General features: G+C 38.9%; 3 protein-coding genes across 4 annotated transcripts; all 3 read left to right on the top strand.

The window, feature by feature from the left end:
* Window positions 1–385: 385 nt before the first annotated feature.
* On the top strand, window positions 386–8,515 carry ubox5 (U-box domain containing 5). The gene is made up of 7 exons (XM_005919037.2): window positions 386–404; window positions 2,988–3,051; window positions 3,730–3,831; window positions 4,854–5,590; window positions 5,708–6,327; window positions 6,611–6,793; window positions 7,492–8,515. Exons 2-7 carry the CDS (start codon window positions 2,998–3,000, stop codon window positions 7,710–7,712), a joined length of 1,917 nt encoding a protein of 638 aa, XP_005919099.1. The 5' UTR covers window positions 386–404; window positions 2,988–2,997; the 3' UTR covers window positions 7,713–8,515.
* Window positions 8,516–11,488: 2,973 nt separating this feature from the next.
* avp (arginine vasopressin) lies at window positions 11,489–13,105 on the top strand. The gene is given in 3 exon segments (NM_001286328.1): window positions 11,489–11,668; window positions 12,239–12,443; window positions 12,519–13,105. Coding segments are annotated over 3 exon segments (462 nt in total). The 5' UTR covers window positions 11,489–11,548; the 3' UTR covers window positions 12,656–13,105.
* Window positions 13,106–15,271: 2,166 nt separating this feature from the next.
* ccl27a (chemokine (C-C motif) ligand 27a) lies at window positions 15,272–18,893 on the top strand. Of its 2 annotated transcripts, XM_042219507.1 has the most exons (4): window positions 15,272–15,380; window positions 15,738–15,855; window positions 16,056–17,709; window positions 18,266–18,322. In XM_042219507.1, the coding sequence occupies exons 1-3, from the start codon at window positions 15,317–15,319 to the stop codon at window positions 16,165–16,167; spliced, it is 294 nt and encodes a 97-aa protein (XP_042075441.1). In that variant the 5' UTR covers window positions 15,272–15,316; the 3' UTR covers window positions 16,168–17,709; window positions 18,266–18,322. The 2 variants fall into 2 exon arrangements, 1 of the variants encoding a protein (XP_042075441.1); XR_006054260.1 differs by lacking the exons at window positions 15,272–15,380; window positions 15,738–15,855 and adding an exon at window positions 18,634–18,893 and having other exon boundaries at window positions 17,579–17,709; window positions 18,266–18,383.
* Window positions 18,894–20,276: the final 1,383 nt, after the last annotated feature.

Genomic DNA, 20,276 nt, shown 5'->3' with positions numbered 1-20,276 from the left:
GTAACACCTCGAGTAGTTAGTACATTGGATGGATAGCCTGATAGAAGAGTTCGTGGTTGGCAAAAAAAACCAAAAAAACAACAACCTTAAACTCAAAAAGAGTGCATAAAAAATTTAAAAGATTGTAATTGTCTGTAGTGGCTTTCTTTAAGTACAAACTATGGCAAGAAACACATAAGTATTAATGAACAGGCAGCTAAATCAACAACTCAAAATCTGCTTACTAATAATGTACTTTGTTGACGAAATTTGAAGTATGTCCCTTACAGCGTGCCGTAGCTGAGCCGGCTAAGCTATGTAGCTGTTTTGTGGCTAATAACAGATCGCTGCTAGTAGCTTTTTTCCTAATGATTAGACACGCAAAATAAAGACTCAAAGCGGGCAAGTGTCAGCAACCAAGCAAAGTGAGTTAATTTTCATTGGTTTAGTTTGCTGTGGAAATGTTAACAGTGTCAGTCTTACCCAAGTTTAAATATTAGCTCATTGTTAGCTGTTGGTTAGAATACAGCTGAATTCATAACAGATTTTACATGTAACCAAGTAGTTTTCAGTTACATGTAAAATCTATTTTACAAGTCTATTCTAACCAAAAGCTGCAGCGATACGTTTGACAGTGTCCCTGAAACGATTGCGTTCTTGTTCAGTCATTAATAGCTTTGTATTAGAAATATCCTTAAGTGGTGAAAAAGTGGCGATGTTCTCGGTTTAGTTATTTTCCTACAAGAAACGGAGAGACATTGATTTGTCTGTTTTAGATCATACATTGAAAACAATCAGAATAGTTGTTGATAACTGTTTTTGACTCAACTATCGGTGAACTGTTATTAATTCTGATTGTTTCGACTGTCTTAATAATGATTGTACGAGTTGAAGTTATTTATCCACTAAACGTCTGGTCAGAGAGAAAAAAAATCATACATCATTATTTATCAGTACCACAGACGTTCAGTTCAAGTCAGTTCCGTTTATAAAGCGCTAAATCAAAACAAAAGTTGTCTTAAGACGCATTGTATTGTAAGATAAAAACCCTGCAATAATACAGAGAAATCAGAGAAAACCCCAACAATCATATGACCCCCTATGAGAAAGGGCTTTGGCGACAGTGGGAAGGAAAACTTCCCGTTTAACAGGAAGAAACCTCAGTGGAACCAGTCAGAATCAGAATACTTGATTAATCTCAGAGAGGGGCAGCCATTTGCCACGACCTGTTGGGGTTGAGTTGATGAACATAGGACAAAAACATGCTGTGGAAGAGAGACAGAGGTTAATAATAATTAATAATTAAATGCAGATAGGTCTATTAACACATAGTGAGTGAAAAAGGTGACTGAAGAAGAAACGCTGAATGTATCATGGGAATCCCCCAGCAGCCTAGACCTGCAGCGTAACTCAAGTTCAAGGTTCTTTATTTGTCACATGCATAGTTATACAAGTATAACACACAGTGAAATGTAACCTGACATGCTCCTTGACATGGGGGGGGTAGAGGAAGAACATTATATATATATAGTATATACATTAGGTGAATGTGCAGTAGTAGCAGCAAGCAAGCAGGGAGGATAACTAAGGAATGATTTAGTCACCTGATCCAAACCTAACTATATGCTTTATCAAAAAGGAACGTTTTAAGCCTAATCTTAATATCTTAATAGTAGAAAGGATGTATGTCTCCCTAATCCAAACTGGAAGCTGGTTCCACAGAAGAGGGGCCTGAAAGCTGAAGGCTGTGTCTCCCATTATAATGTACAGTGATGTAAGACAGAGAAGCCGTTTGATGGAGAAGTATAGAGAAGGTCAAAACGATCTGCACTCATAGTCCACGTGGACTATGATGCTTGGACAAGAGTAAGAGTAGTTATATCAGATTAACAGGTCAAAAAAATAAAAATAAAAATAAAAATAAAAATAAAAAAAAGATTAACAGGTCAGGTTGAGCTGTTTGAAGAGGTAAGGCTGAGATCCTTTGGACTTGTGCAGAGGAAGGATAGTGGATACACTGCACAAAGTATGCTGAAGATGGAGCTTCCACAAAGGATGAAAAGAGGAAGACCACAGACAAGGTTCTTGATGTAATAAAATAGCTCATGCAGAGGGTTGGCGTGATAGTGAAGGATGCTAGAGATGGGGTGACATGCAGGCACGTGGTCCAGCATACAACCTCTAAAGCAGGGGTCCCCAATCATCCCAGTCCACGAGGGCCGATGTCCCTGCAGGTTTTAGATCTCACCCTGGGTCAACACACCTGAATCACATGATTAGTTCATTACCAGGCCTCTGGTAATGAACTTCAAGACAGCTGAGACGGTAATTTATCCATTTAAATCAGCTGTGATGGATCAAGGACACATCTAAAACCTGCAGGGACACTGGCCCTCGTGAACTGGGATTGGGGACCCCTGCTCTAAAGGGAGCAGTTGAAAGAAGATGAAGAAGGAGAAATGTTTGGCTTTCCCTTTAATAAATTAATTAACTGCTAAATCATGTGTCTTGTTGTTAACTGACTAATGATTTCAGTCCTATCTTGGAGGCAGTCAGAAATGAATTATTGAATTCAATTGAAAATACAGCTCAAACATATGTGCAAATCAGGGTCTTTCCTCTTCATCGTAATAAATACTTACTGTATAATAATATTGTTGGGAATTGCAATGACATATGACTTTAAATGTTAAATAGCCTGTGCTTAAAGAACAAACACGTCCTGTTGTGCTTATTGTTAGTGCATGCAAAGTTCAGGCTCTTTCGCTAAATGTCCATTTTATGTTATTATAATGAAAAATTAAGCTCAGGTCATTCAACTTAGTGTTAAAAATCGTTATTGAGAGATGATTATGAGATGGAAGTGTAAACACAGCAAATATATGTTTACCTTCTGAGTTGGGGTTCATGAGCTCTATTCACTAAATGGCCCATTTTGCTGTGACCTATAAGTTTTGTGTAAGTGACGTCAGAAAACGTTCATAACTACAAACTGTTTCTCTTTACAGATTGGAGAGTATGGTTGTGAATCTCTGCTTGCCACATTTTCACACGACAGCTCATTGTAACAAGGTGAGATATATTTTATAGACCTGCCACATAAAGGTACCCTCCCCTCCCCTCCTTTCTTTTTTTTTATTTAACTATTTTATTTTTTGTTTTTTAAAGTCCAAGAAAAGGCTTGATATGTTTTTAGATAAGCAGTTCAAAGCAGCGCAGACAGACGCAAAATGACACAGGAAGTGGAGGACAGTGATGTAAAAATAAAAATAAATAAAAAACCGGTGGGATAAAGTGCTGTGTGGGAGACTGAATCACAACCGTCCTTGTGTTCTTTTCATTGGTATTTTTTAATCCGATCATGGCTGTCTTTTTCATCACACTCAGAGGATTAAAAAAATGAATGTTATCACCTTCAAGAAAACAGCTTCTTTGTTTTTTTTTACTCCACATGTGCCTTATTTATGTCTTTTACATGGCTTGTTCTCATTTCATATGAGCTTTCCATGTTTAACCTTGTGATGACTCTCTCATGAGCATGTGAGGCATGTGTACTGTAATTGTTTTCAAATTTTCTCATATCTGCTGTCGGTTCGATTCAGTTTTATTTCTATGGTGCTAAATCATGACAGTCGCCTCAAGAAGCAGTCAATCCTACATTACTATAACATAATGTAGCTTTTCTCTGTACATTTTCAATTTCAAGCTTTCCCTGAAAAACACTGACACCAGTTTAATTTTCTTCTCCAGCTGTGTGCAGATGGCTATGATGTCACAAATCTTGTATCAGCTGACCCTGCCCTCCGCAGACGTGGCTTTAAGCTGGAATATTTCCTTCGTCCACCTGTACAGGTAAGATTTCACTGTCATACTTTGGAACTTGACACTCAGCATTTTTTCCTAAAATGTGTATATGTCTCATTAAATAATAGGTACCAGTAGAAGTAGTATTTGGTACTGAAAAAAGTACCACTACCTTTTATTTAAATAATAAACGCTTGAAAACAGGGAATTTGGGGAAAATGTGCAGGTCAGGAAGACACTGAGGAAGAGTAGCTATTCTATCTCATGTATTATATTTTATCTATGGTTTTTTGTTTGTTTTGTCATCTTTTTGACTGTATTTTTGTTTCCAAACATTAATTATGTAGAGTATTATGTTGATGGGGCTGAACACGGATATCCAACTGTAAAGTTTATTTTTATTCTTGTTACAAGCTTAAGATTTGAACCCCTTTAAACCAGAATGCAGTAGGTGTTCTAAAGAGGTCTTAATATGCTTCCTTTTCCTTAAGTCTGTTATATCATCTCTTTTGTTCATTTGAAAGCTGTGCAGGTTATTTTTTTCCTCATAGAAAACACCGCTCACTGACTGAGCACCCAAAGTGTATTTGTAACATAAGCCAAAAATGCAACAAAAGGGTAAAAAGCCAAAAATGGCATTCAAAAGGAAAGTCAGATTTACTAAATGTGCATACACACCTGCATGTATTGTTCCCTTCATGAATCACGCTTCAATAGGAAATGTGTGTTCAGCCTCTTTGTGCATAGAAATCGAGATTAGTAGTTCTTACCATCATGTTTTTCTCTGGCAGCGATGGTACATTTGTATGTTTAAAGCAGTCAGTTTAAACAAAAACTTTCCCACATTGTTGCAATGAACTGTGGTATTCTCCACTGTGGGATGTCATATGATAGTTTAACTTTCCTGAATATGATTTATTTATTTGAGTTTTTATGGAGAACATATCCTGTATTTTGATGAGGATTCATAATGCATCGTAAGAGTCACATTTAAAAAAAAAACTAGGTATGATTATTATAGTAATGTGTTTATATCCATACCTTACACATTTTTCTTCTGTTCCTTCAAGGTGACATTGAAGTTTGGTTTCCAGGTGGAGCTGTGTAGGGTGGATGTGGAGTTGTGGCCCTGGGGTATGGACAAGGGACAGGCTTGCAAGAAACTGGAGATCAGCACCAGTTCTGATCCGTTACCTTCTACAGGCACCAAAGATTTTCCACAAAAGAAACAGATACAGGCGAAAGATCAGAATGCAGCGAATAGACGAGAACTTCGAAACCACGAGAGTAAATCTCAACAGAGTAACGGCCACCAGTGGAGTCTTCAGGCCCAGCAGTGGAGTGAAGTGACTCCAGGTGAGCCTCAGAAAAGAGGCTGCATGTTCAAACATCAGACAAACACGGAATCCAGCAATTCTGAGCCAGAGTTTAAACTGGTGGCTCGTTGCGAACTAAAGGAGGAAACCAAAGTCTGTTTCACACGTTCAAACTTTTGCCCTAGGGCCCCGTTTCTGTCCTCGCCTCCTCCACAACCTGCAAACTGTCTGCAAGAGGAGCTATGGAGCCGAGGTTTGCTCTCGCTCGGGGCTGTGACAAAGCTTCGTGTAACCATGCCTTATGGTGGTGCAGCATCATCTCTGGGGCTGAAATCTTTGACTGTGTGGGGACAACCTGCTCGCAGCTGCCCTGCAGAAGAAGTGGAGAGGATCAAAAAAGTCCACGAGGCCAGTGAAAGACGGCTACAACAGCCTGCATTTTTTGCACCCCCTATCAGACAAAGCAAGCAGGGACTGCAAGAACCTCCAAGGTATTTGTGTAATTTCAAAAGTAGTAGAACTTATGTATGGGGCTGTCACATCTATACTGTTGGTTTTATAGATTATGTAAGTATTGATGTGTGCCAATATGTCGTTTACTTTGGTAGTCATTCCATCCCAGAAGAATTCCTTGATCCACTCACACAGGAAGTGATGATGCTCCCTATGCTGCTGCCCAGTGGTGTATCAGTGGACAACTCCACTCTGGAAGAGTACCAGAAGAGGGAAGCCACGTGGGGTAGACCCCCAAATGACCCTTTCACCGGTGTACCATTCACTTCAACTTCCCAACCTCTTCCTAACCCCCAACTGAAAAGTCGCATTGACCACTTCCTGTTGCAGAAAGGAATGACGAGGAGGGATGGGATGTTGGGGAGAGGAGTTACAGGAGACAATACACAGGCCTCAAGACTTCTAGCCTCCAAAGTACACGAACATTCTCAGAGCTCTCTGTGTCTCAGTAAAAGCTCAAACAGTGGTGCTGCTGAATATAATGCTGACACCAGAATCACAAACAGGACTGTGAAGATAGAAGATGCAGGGTCAGGACCTTTGTCAGATAATAAAAATCACACATCTGATGCTGAGCCTTTAAGTACAGGTAATAAATCAGCATTAGACAGGAGAAAGAAACGAGATCTAAGTGATATTTCCGAAGAATCCAAGGACACATTGACACCTGAGAGGGAACTCCAAACAAAAAAACTAAAAAGTGATGCAGTTTCTGGTGAGTATAACATGTAAACATACAAACCAGGGGTGTCAAACATAAGGCCCAGGGACCAGAATTGGCCCAATCCAGCCAATTGGATGGCTTTTGGAACATGTAGTTAAACTTCTTTTCTGGAGTTTTACTGGTTTGGCCCATTTAAGATCAAAGTATGTGGACCGACATGTAAAATGAGTTTGACATCCCTGATCTAAACCATATCCATGCCATTTTTTCAGTTTGTCTTGATTGTTGACTTCTCTGTCGTCTTCACGTTTGCTTCTTCATTGTGCACCTTCAGTTCCGAGCTGCAGCTCCCACGAGCAGCGTTTATCTGCTAGTCTGGATGAGGCCCTCTTCTCTGCCCTGCAGGGCCGGCCCTCCTTCACTTCAAATTTGCCCCAGAAGCGGGTTAGTCCTGACTCTGAAACGCTGAATACCACCCAACAGCGCCAGAATTCAGGCTTCCTGAGCAGTTCTACAGGTAGGATTTGCACCCTCTGATACATTTGAGTAAATACTATTCCCAAAGTATATGACTGTTGGAATATAATAAAGAAATCTGGAGAAGTTGTTTAGAAATCTTGTTTTTGGTGTAGTCAGTTTTGATTCATGTCAGTTAGAAATAAAACAGAGGTGTGAAACCATACATAGAAATTTTTCCGACCACTTCACTGCTGCTTACCTCTGTTCTGAATAACTCAATTTTGTGTTATTACAGTGGAGAAAAAAATACTGAAAAAACAAACCTTGAGCCTATGTTCAAGTTTAAAGCGCCAGTGAAGTGGGAGAAATGCAAGTGTTCAGTTTTACTAGATACATTTGTAACATAAGAACCAGATGTCTATTGTTTCCCTGCTGATCATTGCCACAAAAGACAAAACAAACATGGTGTTAACGTTCTAGGGTGCTGTCACGCTTTCTCATTCAATGCTTAACCAGAGTTGCATTTACATTCTTTAAATGTTTTTCTGTATTGTTCTCCCTTTGTAAAGCACTCTGAGTGACCTTATATTCAAATCAGTTTGACTTCATTTAAATTGGTTTAATATAATAAGCAGTGCCCCAAATGCTACCTGGCTACAGAACATTGCTTAAAATTTTATGGCAGAAGTATTTAAAGTTTGTTTGAAATTAAGTGAGTATTAAGTGATTCTCCCTCGCCCCATCTTTCCTTAATAGGTGAGAAGATGTGCTCTGCGTGTTCCTGTTCTGTGTCCCTTTACTCCACCTCAGCATCATCCGTCTACCGTCTGAGCTGTGGTCACTTGCTCTGCCGCGCCTGCGTGCAGAAGGAAGCCAATCCTCTGAGGTCGGCCACTACATCAACATCCAATCGTATTGTGTGCCCAACCTGCCAACATCCCACCCCACGTGCCCTCATCACGCGGGTGCATCACTAACATAGCATAAGAATCCAACCGACACTTACAAATTGAAGACATGATTGTATTCCAGATGTTTAAGTAAAAAGAAAAAATTTGCAACTGGAAATTCGGGATTTTATTTATGGACCGTTAACTTTTCTTGACAGTACCTTATTACCCTTTTTGTAAGCATGACATCTTTACACTGTAAGTCTATTTGTCACGTTATAACTACTGTTTTCACAACCACTCCTGTTAAATTGTCTGTTTCTCATTTGTTGTTTTATTGTATTATTTTGTATATTTTTGCTCACGTGGATTAAAGATACCTCAGATCTAGCAGTGAATTGTATTTCTTCACATCTTCTTACACTCATATTGTCACAATATCAGATCACACAGGCCTGTTTTATTAATCTCCACAGATCAGGAAAGGACATCTCTGAAAGCAAAGACCTTTGCAAATATTGTAAAAAATATAGTGTGGATAAAGTCCTGTTCTTTATCTCCTCCACCCCCTCTTTCTTTCTTTTCATCAAGCGCTGAAGTGTACTTGCAGCCTTGGGTCTGCAGTCTTTGTGTGGCCGCTCTCTGCGTGGATGCATTTGACTAGAAAATGTTTGGGCACAGAAGCAGGAGACCAAAAGAATTTAAGTAGAAATTGAGTCCAACCAAGGTTATGTGGTCATTGTGAAGAAGGAGACAGTGTCGTGTTCAGCTGACCTCCTGATGTCATGTGTTCTTTGTCCTTATCTCTGTTCCTTGCCTTGTTTTGCTGTCTTAAATGGGTGAACGCAGGCAGAAGATGGAATAATAAGAACATCCAGACACATCATGTACTACTTCTAAATATATTTATGTGATAATAACAATAACCTTTATGTTGGTATTTCAGGTAGTATGAAATACTGACACTAGATTACATTAGGTTTCAGGTTTCTTTTTAAGGAGCAGTTTTACGTTAGGAGGCTGCACCTCCTCCTTGCCCACGTGTTCTTTCTCTACCCTCTGAACTCTTGAAGCTAATTACCTTTTACAAGCCTGAGTTATTGTGCACAGAAGGGTTAAACGGAGAAATGTGAGGCAAACAGTATTTAGTTGGTGTTCACCATCACAAATAGCATAATCTGTATGTTGCTTTCCTTGACAGCATTAAGCTTAATCAAGGTCGTGATCCTGTATCCGCTCAGTAAGAGAAAAGACAGGAGTCAGTTCTGCATGTGAAATGAAGACATGGGCTTCACTGTTTCCGATACAAGTGGTGGTTAAAGTGCTTAAATGATACTGAATCACACTGTATTAGTCAAAGTCACTGACTTTATACACTTATTAGACAAAAGCTTTGCTTATGTTGTGAACTCTTATTGTTTGTAAACTTTTCTTATTATACACCGTATTAGAGGCATCAAGAAATTTCTGCAGAAGACTAAAACTGCCATAATTACAAGTAAACATGTGACTTAATAGATCAGTTATTATACCACTAAATGAATGAAAACATACTAAGAAAATTAATATTAGCGTTGATTAATCTGAAAAATGTGAGAAATGTATTCTCTCTGGTAATTCTTCACTGGAAACAACCATTTACTTTTAACAGAAAATTTCTTAGGTACACTCTGTAACTACCAGGTGCCATGTCGTCACATGTTTTAAGGTTTTATTTGTCATATACAGGAAATAATGGCACATAACTACCAGTAATGGAATTCTTAGGCTCAGAGCCCTCTCAATGTTGCGCATAAGTAATGCCTAGATATAAATAAGAAAAAGTATAAAAATAAAGAAAATATATATTTATAAAAAAGACTACAATAAATAAATACAGAATACTGAAATACTGTAGCAGCTGTAGTGCAGAGATAGTGGCATATAAAAGTACAGTGTGTATAGTGATTGTGCAAAATAAACTGTCCAATATTTCAGCAATTCAGTAGCCCGATGGCTTGTGGGTAGAGACTTCATCCCTTCATAGAGGGATGGACATGGTCAGGAGCAATACTCAAATAGGCTGTGGCATTTAAATATTTCTCAACTGGTGCCGAAGGGCCCAAATTGTGCCAGAACAATGTCCCTTACACATGAAAAAACAGCCAGGATGGAGCTACGTTTACATGTTGTTTATGTCAAATTATGATCCAACAATCAGTAGAAATTGAGAGTGATCAGGAATTTCCCAGGAACTGCCCATTTTCCTGTTCTCAGCTGACAAGGGTGGGACCCGGTGTGGTCTTCTGCATCTGTTGTGCTTACAGAGGTGCTCTGCTGCATACCTTGCGTTTAATCAACTCTAATTTGAATTCTTGCTGCTCCCTTATCACCTCAAGCCAGTCTGGCTATTTTCCTCTCACATTTGGTGTCAACACGGCATGTTCACCCAGAGAACTCCTGCTCACTGGAGCTCACTATTTTCGCTTATTGGATCATTCTCTGTAAACCTAGAGATAGTTGTAAAAAAAATACACAGAAATTTTTGTAAAGTAAAATAAACACATACATGAAAGAGTATTTATTGTTGATACTTTCATGTATTTAATGACAAACATTTTTTCACTGAGTCTTAGTTATGTCTGTATTTTGATTTTGGCACTTTAGGGCCTCCTATAGTCCTGTTTGTCTGGGTCTCGGTGTTCGAGCTACTTCCTGTTTTATTTTGATAGTTCTTGTCTCTTGTGTGTTGCGTTCAGTGCTGCGTCTCCTGTCTCGTTATGTCCTATTTCTTCCTGCTGTGGTCCCATTTGTTTCCACTCCCCTGATCACCCCTCACTGTATTTATTGTCTCTGTTTTCCTCTGTCAGAGCGTCTGTTCGCATACCCCCTGTGTCTCCATGTTCCTATTGTTGCAGTTTATGTTTTCACGAAAATTTGCATTCTTATTTTTGTACCGTTTTGCCAAACGCTCTGAATAAACTGCTCGCCTTCTGTTAAAGCCGGTGTCTGCCTTTGAGTCCTCTCTCTGCTCCACTTGATCTGCTGCCTCAGATCATGAGAGAAATGTTTGAAAGTAAATTCTGTAAAACTTTTTCTTTCACATTTGGAGTACTGTAAAGTTTAATGAGATTTAGATTCACTGAAGGATGAGCTTTGAATGCTGTGACTCTAATTAAAGAGCTTCACACCTGGACCTGCAGCCTTTGATGCTCAGTTTTGCCATTTCTCATTTAACTGCTGATTAGTATAACAACAGCTAATAAGAGAGATGCAACCCCGAGCATGCAACAAGACGCTGAAAGGAATAATCAAGGTGTAATATGTTTATTTGAAAATGCTACTCTGGTTAGGATCATTACACCCACTAGTTTTACATTAAGTCTGGAACATAATTTGTGTGACCTCTGTTGTCATGATGCTACCACATTTGTCTTAATCTAAAAGTGAAAACTACACACAGTGACGAACTGTGCATGATCATTAAATGTTCTTCATTATTCCCCCTCATTGCGTTTAATTTGGACTAATACATTGTTCGCAAACTCCAATTAGTTGTTCATGTTTTGCCGTTTTCAGTGTGTCAGTCAAAGCGGGGGGTGAAATTATTCAAAGTTATTACAAATAGGCGCAGTGCTGAATACAGAAATTGTATCTTCTGCTGTCGTGTCTGTTTTTGTGTAGATTTGTTAGATGGCACACATCCGATGCAGAGCCACATCTGTGGCGACCTCTCGCGCACGCGTCGCGCGCACACCGGTGGCCTTCGGGCGCGCATCCCTGCGGAGAGAGCGCAACGGGGACGAAAGTGACGTCAGGAATCAATCGCTTTGTCAAACATGTCCATCTGCTTATAAGTGAGAAATGACCGCAGTACCAGACAGACATCCACACCGGCGGAGGACACACAGGTGCAGCGCGGCGCTCACTCCAAACCGACAGCGATGCCTCACTCCTTGTTCCCCCTGTGCGTCCTAGGACTCCTTGCGTTCTCCTCCGCCTGCTACATCCAGAACTGCCCCCGAGGAGGGAAGCGAGCGCTGACTGAAACTGGAATCAGACAGGTGAGCATTGTTCTTTCTGCTAAGACAGCATGCTTATTCTTTAACTGGCTGTGTTTGATTCTAAATTGGCTTTAGCCTATAACATTAGAACAAACGGTCAAGAAAAAACGGTCCAGCAATTCACAAAATTAAAGGAATGCTAAGCAGCCTTTAAATAAGGGAAACCGAGCGTGCAATGGATGTTATGGGATCAAAATGTGAGTGGTTTACTGGGTATATCAGATTTTAATAAAAACGGAAGAGAAATCATACTGATAAAAAATAAAAGTCACTTATGGAAAGGTTTAAAAAAATAACACCAACTCAATTGAACCTTTTTTAAAGTCACAAATTAGATATTACTCATGTAGTTTAAAAATACTGATTTACAGTGAGAGACTGTAGGAAAGAAAATGGTTGTGACTTATTTCACATGCTCATATTGCTATAATTCTTCTGCTGAGGCAATGCAATGAATGTTGATTTTGTTGAATACAAGATGGAAAAGAACGTGAAAGTATCATTGGTCTTGTAATATGATATAATATAACAGAAAATAATACTGCTAAATTCAATTCCATTCTCCTCCAGTGCAAGTCTTGTGGCCCTGGAGACAGGGGCCGCTGCTTTGGCCCCAGTATCTGCTGTGGGGACGGTTTCGGCTGCCTGCTTGGCTCCCTAGAAACAGCTCACTGTGTGGAGGAGAACTACCTGCTCACCCCCTGCCAGGCAGGAGGGAGATCCTGTGGGTCTGAGGGAGGGCACTGCGCTATTTCTGGATTCTGCTGCAATTCTGGTACGAACTGGTCTGATTGACTGACATGTTGACATGTAAGATATGAACTTCATTTCTTATTTTTCTTCTTTTCAGAGGGCTGTATGGTGGACTCTGACTGCCTGGGAGAGACAGAGGCCACAGATCCAGTCCACGGCTCTGCAAGAAGCTCACCAACAGAGCTGCTGATGCGTCTTCTCCATGTGGCTGCCAGAGGACAGAATGAGTACTGATATTTTATGTGTGGGCGTCCATCTGCTGCTCAAGACCTGGAACTGCAACAGAAATGAAGTTCATCCATGTTCCACTATAAGCCTTGGGATCTGAACTCTGAACAATTTAAATTTTCTTGGTTCTGTTACTGTTTCTGTTTGAAGTGTCTTTCTGATTAGCTGGGCTAAAAATACAAGGGGAGAAGAACCACATTAATTGATAGGAAAACATTAGGTTTCATGTGTGCTCCCCCCTAAAAAATGTATATACTAATGCACATACTGTAAACAAAGTTTATTCTCTATAAGAAGACACCCGAGAGCTCCAATTTCAAAACTGAGATATAGTAGAGCACATTGTAAATAAGTCAGAGGTTAAAGATTACAGTTGATACAGGCATCCGGGTAAAACAGCAGAATGTCAATGCTTGATCAGTTGCTTCTTGTGTAGTAGAAATATTGTTGTATATTAAAAATGGGAGAAACAATACAGAATGAAAGAATGCCAAAAAGGCTTTTCTGATTCCTCATTTCCCAGAATACTTTTGAGTGTGCGAAAGAAAGCGACAGTCAAAGGAACCACAACAATAACCACAGAGCAATCAGGAATGGTAATTGCTGTAATTTGATCAGTTTCGATCAAAACTGTTTTGCACACAGATTAGCTGCTCAAGGAATTACATAAACTGACTGCATTGACGCATTCATATCCTCCAACCATATGCAGTAACTCAGCACTGTGTACCAACATGTATAATTTGCGTAGATGAAAGATAGTGGTTTCTAACTATCAGACTCCCGTCTGTGTGAATGCTAATTTGCTGCCAAATCTGTATGTGCTGGCAGTTTGTCTGCACTGTTTTTCAATCCAGCTGGCACTAGCTGCAGGACCTCCCAGATTTTGACAGTTATGTTCTTTGATTGACTCAATACCTGTGTGGCACGTCAAAAATCCTAAACTTTTGGAAAGTCATTTTATGTGTGACTCATCTTGTGCTCCACACTATGAAGGAGACGCCTCAAAACCCACAGATACAAATAGACCTGCTGCCAATTCCCCAGGTTTCAGACCCCGGCCACTGTCACACCATGATGACAAAACAGCTCGGAGCTGTTTTAGTAGCACAAGGGGAACCTACACGTGGGTGACAATGTCATGCACTGTCACCTCACAGCAAGAAGACGATTGGTTCAAATATCAGTCGGGGCCTGTCTGTGTGGAGTATGTGTGTTCTCACTGTGCCTTGCGTGGATTTCCTCCAGATACTCCAGCCTCCTCCCACAGTTTAAAGACATGTCTGTAAGGTTAAATGACAATACTAAATTGGCCATGGAACTGACACAAATAAAGTGCTTCAAGAGTGAATGTTTGAATCATCCGTTATCTTTAGCTAGTTCAACACATTCTCATTCGTGGTTAACAAATGATGTATTTTGTAGACTTTGGTTACTGAACACTGTTTTCATTAGCTAAACAGAGGAGTCGCACTAGACTACAGAGGCTTATCATTAAAACCAAAGCAAATCCTCCAGATCTCATTCACGGAACAAAACATGTCAGAGAGATTCAAACCTCAGTCAATACATCTATGTCACAAAGGCAAAGACAGTTGGGAAGCAAGATCCCATAGATCATAAAGTGCTGCGATTCAAAGGCCTTAGGTGGTATTGGGGAGCTGTTAGCCATTGGATCAAAAGTGCAAATCAAGCGCAAACATCCTACAGACACCATTTTTATTTGTCAGTTATGACTCCTACTGACTTACTAATGTTCCCACCTTTAAAATAAACTGCCAAGAAGTCACTCATTGACATTGGTGCAACCAGAAGAATTCCTTTCAGCATGTTTTTCTTTTTTTTTTTCTCAGTAATTATACTGTATGCTTGCACGCTCAGTTAAATTGCACAACACGTAAGAGTTGAAAACCACACCTGGGTACACAATGAACCTTGGCTCTAAAGAGGTTGGAAAACAGGACGACACTTTTAAAATGACTTAACCGTGCATTATTTATTTATTTATTTATTTGTGTGCCCAAAAGCTGAGTTCATCGACACAATCTTGCTCATGCGCATTCATTAAAGGGTAAAAAGTGTCAAGTTTCCTGCATGATCAGTACTTCAAAGTGCCACTTGAACTCTTAACAACAAAATTAAACAGTTATTAAATGTTATTACCGAGCTTTGCGCTAATCGCACATCCTAATTTGTCCCCAGACTTGGAAAATATCCCTGAAAAGACTGAAATCTGACGTTCTTTGTGTTCTAATTTGACCTTTAGCAGTGAACTGTATTGAATGTTGACTCTGGGTGTGTCGTCCATTTTTTTTAAATTTCATATCAATCAGTCAAGTAAGATTCTGTTCAAAGAGTGGTGATTAAACCTGTCAGAGCCTGCCTTGGCGCATCATACCTGTATTTATGAGCACTGACTGTTTGAACAAAGAGTTAAGCTGGAAACGAAAGTAACTTTTCTTTTCGTAAATACTTTACTAATACCAATACTATACTAATACCCTTTCAATGCATTTTAATTACCGAGTTCCATTCAAAGAGACGCTAGCAGATGTTCACATGTGCTTCTCTGGATCTTCGTAGGTGTGTGCACAGGCATGTGCAGGACCTCTGTGTAAGTATTTAAACACCAAAGACACGTTACCTCCCCACACTTGCTCTGCCATCATGGATGTGAAAGTTGGGTTTGTGATTGTTTGTCTGTGCACTTTGGCCATCACCTCCAGTGAAGGTAAGGACACTCAGGCCAAATACATTTGGCAAAATCAAGGAGACATTTGGACTGAATATGCACTGATTTATACATCAGGTGCATCCAAAATAAGTAAATAAATTGACACTTAGAGCTCTTTATGTGTGCAGGTGTGTGATTACCACATTCCTCCTAAAGTTTAGAAATGATGAAAACACTTGTCTGTTTTTTCAATAATTTTAGTGTTCATACAGTGTTTTTAAAGACATTTTGTATAATGCTTCTTATCTGTTTAACAATGACCACTGTTACATGACATGAAATGTTTAATCCTGTTCAGTTTTATGAGGCTCCATAAAAACATACATTACATTTGGTTATAATCTCACCTTACAGCTGGAATTCCAAAATGCTGCATAAATACAAAGAGTGACATCCGGCCACGAATACTGATGAACGTTCAAAGATGGGAGATGCAGGAAAGCAACAGTGCCTGTGACATCCAAGCACTTGTGTAAGTGTTGAAAACTAATTTTCTAAAAGGTTACAGGTAATTTTGTAGTTATTACATGATCCATAATTCATGTAATCATGCAATCCTCAGCTGCACAGTTTCAGTTAAATAATGATCCGGAATCAAACTGTAAGCTAATACCTTTTACTTCAGGTTACATTAATATTTGTATTTAATTGCTTTTCCTTGTGCATCCACAGACTGTATGTAAAGAACTTCAAAAAGCCAGTATGTGCTCATCCCAATGTGAAGCCAAAACTGAAGACCATTCTGAAAATAAAGGACCAGATGGCGCGCCGACGTCCTTCCTAGGACAAGGAGCGAAAGAAACGTCTTCTCCAGATGTTCGTGTGTCATGTTTCCCACAAAAGGTGTTTTTCAGAGTTTTTATTATGTAATAATTATCATTTAGTTCCACCTCAGCTGCCTGCAGCAACATTGCTTACATGTTAAGGCATTAGTACAGTAATATCACATTACTTCTGCTACTATATTTTAGTTTTACATTGACAGACACCATCCTACTTCTGAGTTGCTACTTTAAGTGTATTATGCTGTATGTAAGAAAAAACATAGGTTTGCATGTAATAGAATGTGAAGTAATGGAGTATTTTTTTACAGTGTACTAAAACTTTTTGAACTGTTTAATGATGCAACTATATCTTGTACCACTGCGCTGATGCAAATAGATGTTTTTTAAAACACTGTAAAGTGTGATGTCTATTTTTCTTTTACTTTGTTTTCTATTAATCTGCAAATATATAGTAGTTATGATCATCAAGCCATCATTAGACTACCAGCACGCAGCTTGATAGTGTAGTAGTTAACACAGTTGCTTGGCAAAAGAAGGGCTGCTGGTTCAGTTCCAACTAGAGACAAGGTTGTGTCAGGAAGTCAAATCAAAAATCTTGTACTACCTGGTGTCACGACCTTTTGTGACAAGTAGCTTCCATGTTAAGCTTAAATAAAATTGCATCATGGTAGCAAAGCTGCTTTTGCCAACCACATTCAGTCATTTCGGGAAGTGTCTTTCATAAATGTTGGTTGCAGGAAATCCCTTTAAAAAGGAAACTGGCCTCTGCTATTCACTTATATTGAAGCGCTGGAAAAATATGACCTACTCCAAATAGTTTCCACATACTAGAGGTATTTGATAAAATGTTAAAGAAGAAGAAGAAGAAGAAGAAGAAGAAGAAGAAGAAGAAGAAGAAGAAGAAGAAGAAGAAGAAGAAGAAAAACACCAACCACACACTGTGGTGTGTTACTATAGCTCACTTAGTTGAGCTGTTCTAAAGGTGCCGCAGGGGCCTTGAGCTATGTCTGGCCCAGACCCGTTCCTGCATGTCACTGCTGCTGTCTAGTTCTCCAAAAAAGAAAAAGGTGCATGACATTCCTTTTAACCTTTTAAAAGTGACCCATATTCTTTCTTATGTCTTTGTGTGGCATTCATTTTCTCTAATTCAATTTCCATGAGTCAGATTCTGTTTAAATAATCGTTATTACACATGTCTGAACTTGTGGACAATACATTAGCCTGCTGTTCACTGATAGTTTAAGCACAGAGGTAAAGGTGAAAGTAAGATGAATTTTTATAAAGCATAAAAAATAAACTTTATATTTACCTTTATCACTGTTATGATTTTGGCAACATGATTTTTTCAAAGAGCTACTGACTGGTTAAAGTACATGTTCATACACGTCTCAGTGTTGGTGGGTGGGTGCGCAGATACAGTATGTGTCAGTATTTAAACACCAAGGACACGTTTCCTCCCCAAACTTGCTCTGCCATCATGGATGTGAAAGTTGTCCTTGTGATTGTTTGTCTGTGCATTTTGGCCATCACCTCCAGTGAAGGTAAGAACACTCAGAGCAAACACACATGCAAAAACCAAGAGAGTACTGGCGCTTCACAGATCATACACCAGGTACATCCTAAATAAATAAATGAGCTCACATTTAAAGCTGTTTTGAGAGAAAAGGGCATGTGTGTGGCAAGCACATTAATGTTGAAGTCAAGATAAGATGAATACAGTTGTCTGTTTTGGCCTGAAATTATTCCAATAAAAAATCCAATAAAAATTTGTTTCAGCATGTTAACGTTGAGCTGACTCATCTGCTCAGTTTAACCACAACCACCATTGCACAATACAAAATGCTGAGCTCTGTTCTGTTTCATGGTGTTCCAAAAAACGCGCTCTGCTCTCGGGAAAAAAGTAGACATCGGTAACTGGTCTGTAAAAACATGAATGTTTAGACTAAGGGGTTTTTTTTGTTTCTTTTTGGAGCAATGTTAGTAAGGACGCACATCCTCAGAGTAACTATCATGGAAGAAAATGATCTCTATATATGTTTTTTAATCAAAGAAAACATAATGTAATTTCCATATTTTGGTTTTAATCTCACATTACAGCTGGAATTCCAAAATGCTGCTTACATACAAAGCACAAAATCCGGCCACGGACACTGATGAACGTTAAAAGATGGGAGATGCAGAAAAGCAGCGGCGAATGTGAAATCAAAGCACTTGTGTAAGTGTTAAAATTACTCATCCGATTAGTTTAACCACAGGTTACGGGTCATTTTGATCATCACATGATCATCGATAACATAACATGCACTGATAATCTCTACTGTATGAATTTTATAATGATCAAGACTGATCAAGAAATAAACTTTGTCACCAGATTCTATCTCTATTTGATCTTACTCGGAGTTACATAAATATTTGTGTTATTATCTTAAACTGAAACATAATCGTGTTTTCTTGTGCATCCACAGGCTTTACCTAAAGGGCTATGAAAAGCCAATATGTGCTCATCCTAGTGAGCTCCGAAGACTGAAGAGGATGAAGATAAAAAGACCGTAGGGTGTGGAACAGAAACTCTCTTCTCCAGAAATCTTCATATCATCTGGTGTTTTCAAGAGTTTCAAGAGCCTTCGTGTAATTGTTTTCTTTTATTTTGATCTTAAAGGCAGCTATCTGCTACTGTAACTCTGTTGTTAAGAAACTTTGCATGTACTCAGGTACATTTTAGAGGTAATACTATTATTTTATATTCTGATGTTTTACCCAAATACCATATAGATGCCATCACTTTTCACGAATTGCTATTACTAAAGGTACACGAGTCAGTTAGATTTGTCTCCATCTCAGCTGCCTGTAAGACTACAGCTTACAAGTTAAGACATTTATAGTGATGGTTTGTAACATAGAATCCAGCATTGACACATATCATTCTCGGGCATTTCATTGTGTATTTTTGTAGCATTGTATCCATTTTTAAACTGTTCAGTCCTCCAGGTATATCTTGTTCTACTGCATATATACAAACAGAATTAATAAAATGTCACAGCGAGGTGTGCTGTATTTTTTCTTTTACTTTATCAACACATGCAAAGAGCAGTCAAGATTGTCCAGCCATAGTGAAACTAGCAGAGAGATATTATGATAACAAAGCTGATGATATTCAATCATTTCAGATACGCAGCAACATCAAAAGTTTAATGGGCAGGATATGGACCCAAATAAACTTGAAGTGCAGCTTTAATGTGGAATACTTTAAAGTATTAAAAAAGCACAAAACAAAGGCAACAGTGGACAGAGGGAGACTCATACAATATAAACACACGAGGTTATGAAGGAAATGGGAAACAGGTGAAAACACAGCTGAAGACAATTAACCTAATGAATCTGGATGCAAGACACGGAAAATAACTGGTGTCAAAATAAACCAGGAAGCAACAAATACAGTTAGAACAAGCAATACAAGACAACTTTACGCAATAGGAAACACTGGGTAGGACGGGCAACTTCAAACTGAAAGGGTCTAAATAATCCCCCAAACACCAGAACTCTAATGATAAACAAAACCATAAAAGTACAGAGAAAAGCAATGTAGACACCAAAGTCTTTGTTAAGTAAATGTTTCTTTGTGGCTAAAGCAAAAAACTCAGTAACTTCCACTCACTAATATTAAAGCAATGAGAAAAGACCAAATACTGCAAATAGCTTTTAGTAACATTGGACATTTAAGAAAAAATTGACCAAGTGAAAATGTAATTTGAATATTTGAGCTACCTAAAAATGCTGTTGGGATTGTGACTCTACGTTTTCACAGAAAAGAAAAGAAAAAGAGTAAGATGTATTAAAAGTGACAATTGTTCTTTCGTGACTGTTGGCTCTACTTGTGTTTTCATTCCATACACATCAGTTCAATAGGATTCTGTTTGAAGAGTGGTTACTGGACCTGTTAGAGCCTGTTAGAGTCTGAGTCAAGCACTCCAGTAACTGACAGCACTAACAATTTAAACAAGACATCGGGCTGAAAGTGAACGGAACACTTCATTACATTTTTTAATTAAGTATGGCAGTCATTTAATAACCTTTTGATATTTATATTACTATTACTGTTTTTAATGTT

Source organism: Haplochromis burtoni, unplaced genomic scaffold, assembly GCF_018398535.1.
Source record: "Haplochromis burtoni strain Fernald_Lab_line unplaced genomic scaffold, NCSU_Asbu1 Contig_34, whole genome shotgun sequence".
Classification (NCBI taxonomy): Eukaryota; Metazoa; Chordata; class Actinopteri; order Cichliformes; family Cichlidae; genus Haplochromis; species Haplochromis burtoni.
Note: the sequence above shows the minus strand (reverse complement) of the source record. Positions and strands in the feature narration are given on the sequence as shown.

Excerpts from the sequence above, each read along its gene's own strand:
- ubox5 (XM_005919037.2), top strand. The coding sequence starts at position 2,998 with ATGGTTGTGAATCTCTGCTTGCCACATTTTCACACGACAGCTCATTGT. Across the intron at positions 3,052-3,729 it reads CGACAGCTCATTGTAACAAG|CTGTGTGCAGATGGCTATGA; the intron begins GTGAGATATATT and ends TTTCTTCTCCAG. Across the intron at positions 6,328-6,610 it reads AAAAAGTGATGCAGTTTCTG|TTCCGAGCTGCAGCTCCCAC; the intron begins GTGAGTATAACA and ends GTGCACCTTCAG.
- ccl27a (XM_042219507.1), top strand. The coding sequence starts at position 15,317 with ATGGATGTGAAAGTTGGGTTTGTGATTGTTTGTCTGTGCACTTTGGCC. Across the intron at positions 15,381-15,737 it reads GGCCATCACCTCCAGTGAAG|CTGGAATTCCAAAATGCTGC; the intron begins GTAAGGACACTC and ends CTCACCTTACAG. Across the intron at positions 15,856-16,055 it reads TGTGACATCCAAGCACTTGT|ACTGTATGTAAAGAACTTCA; the intron begins GTAAGTGTTGAA and ends GTGCATCCACAG.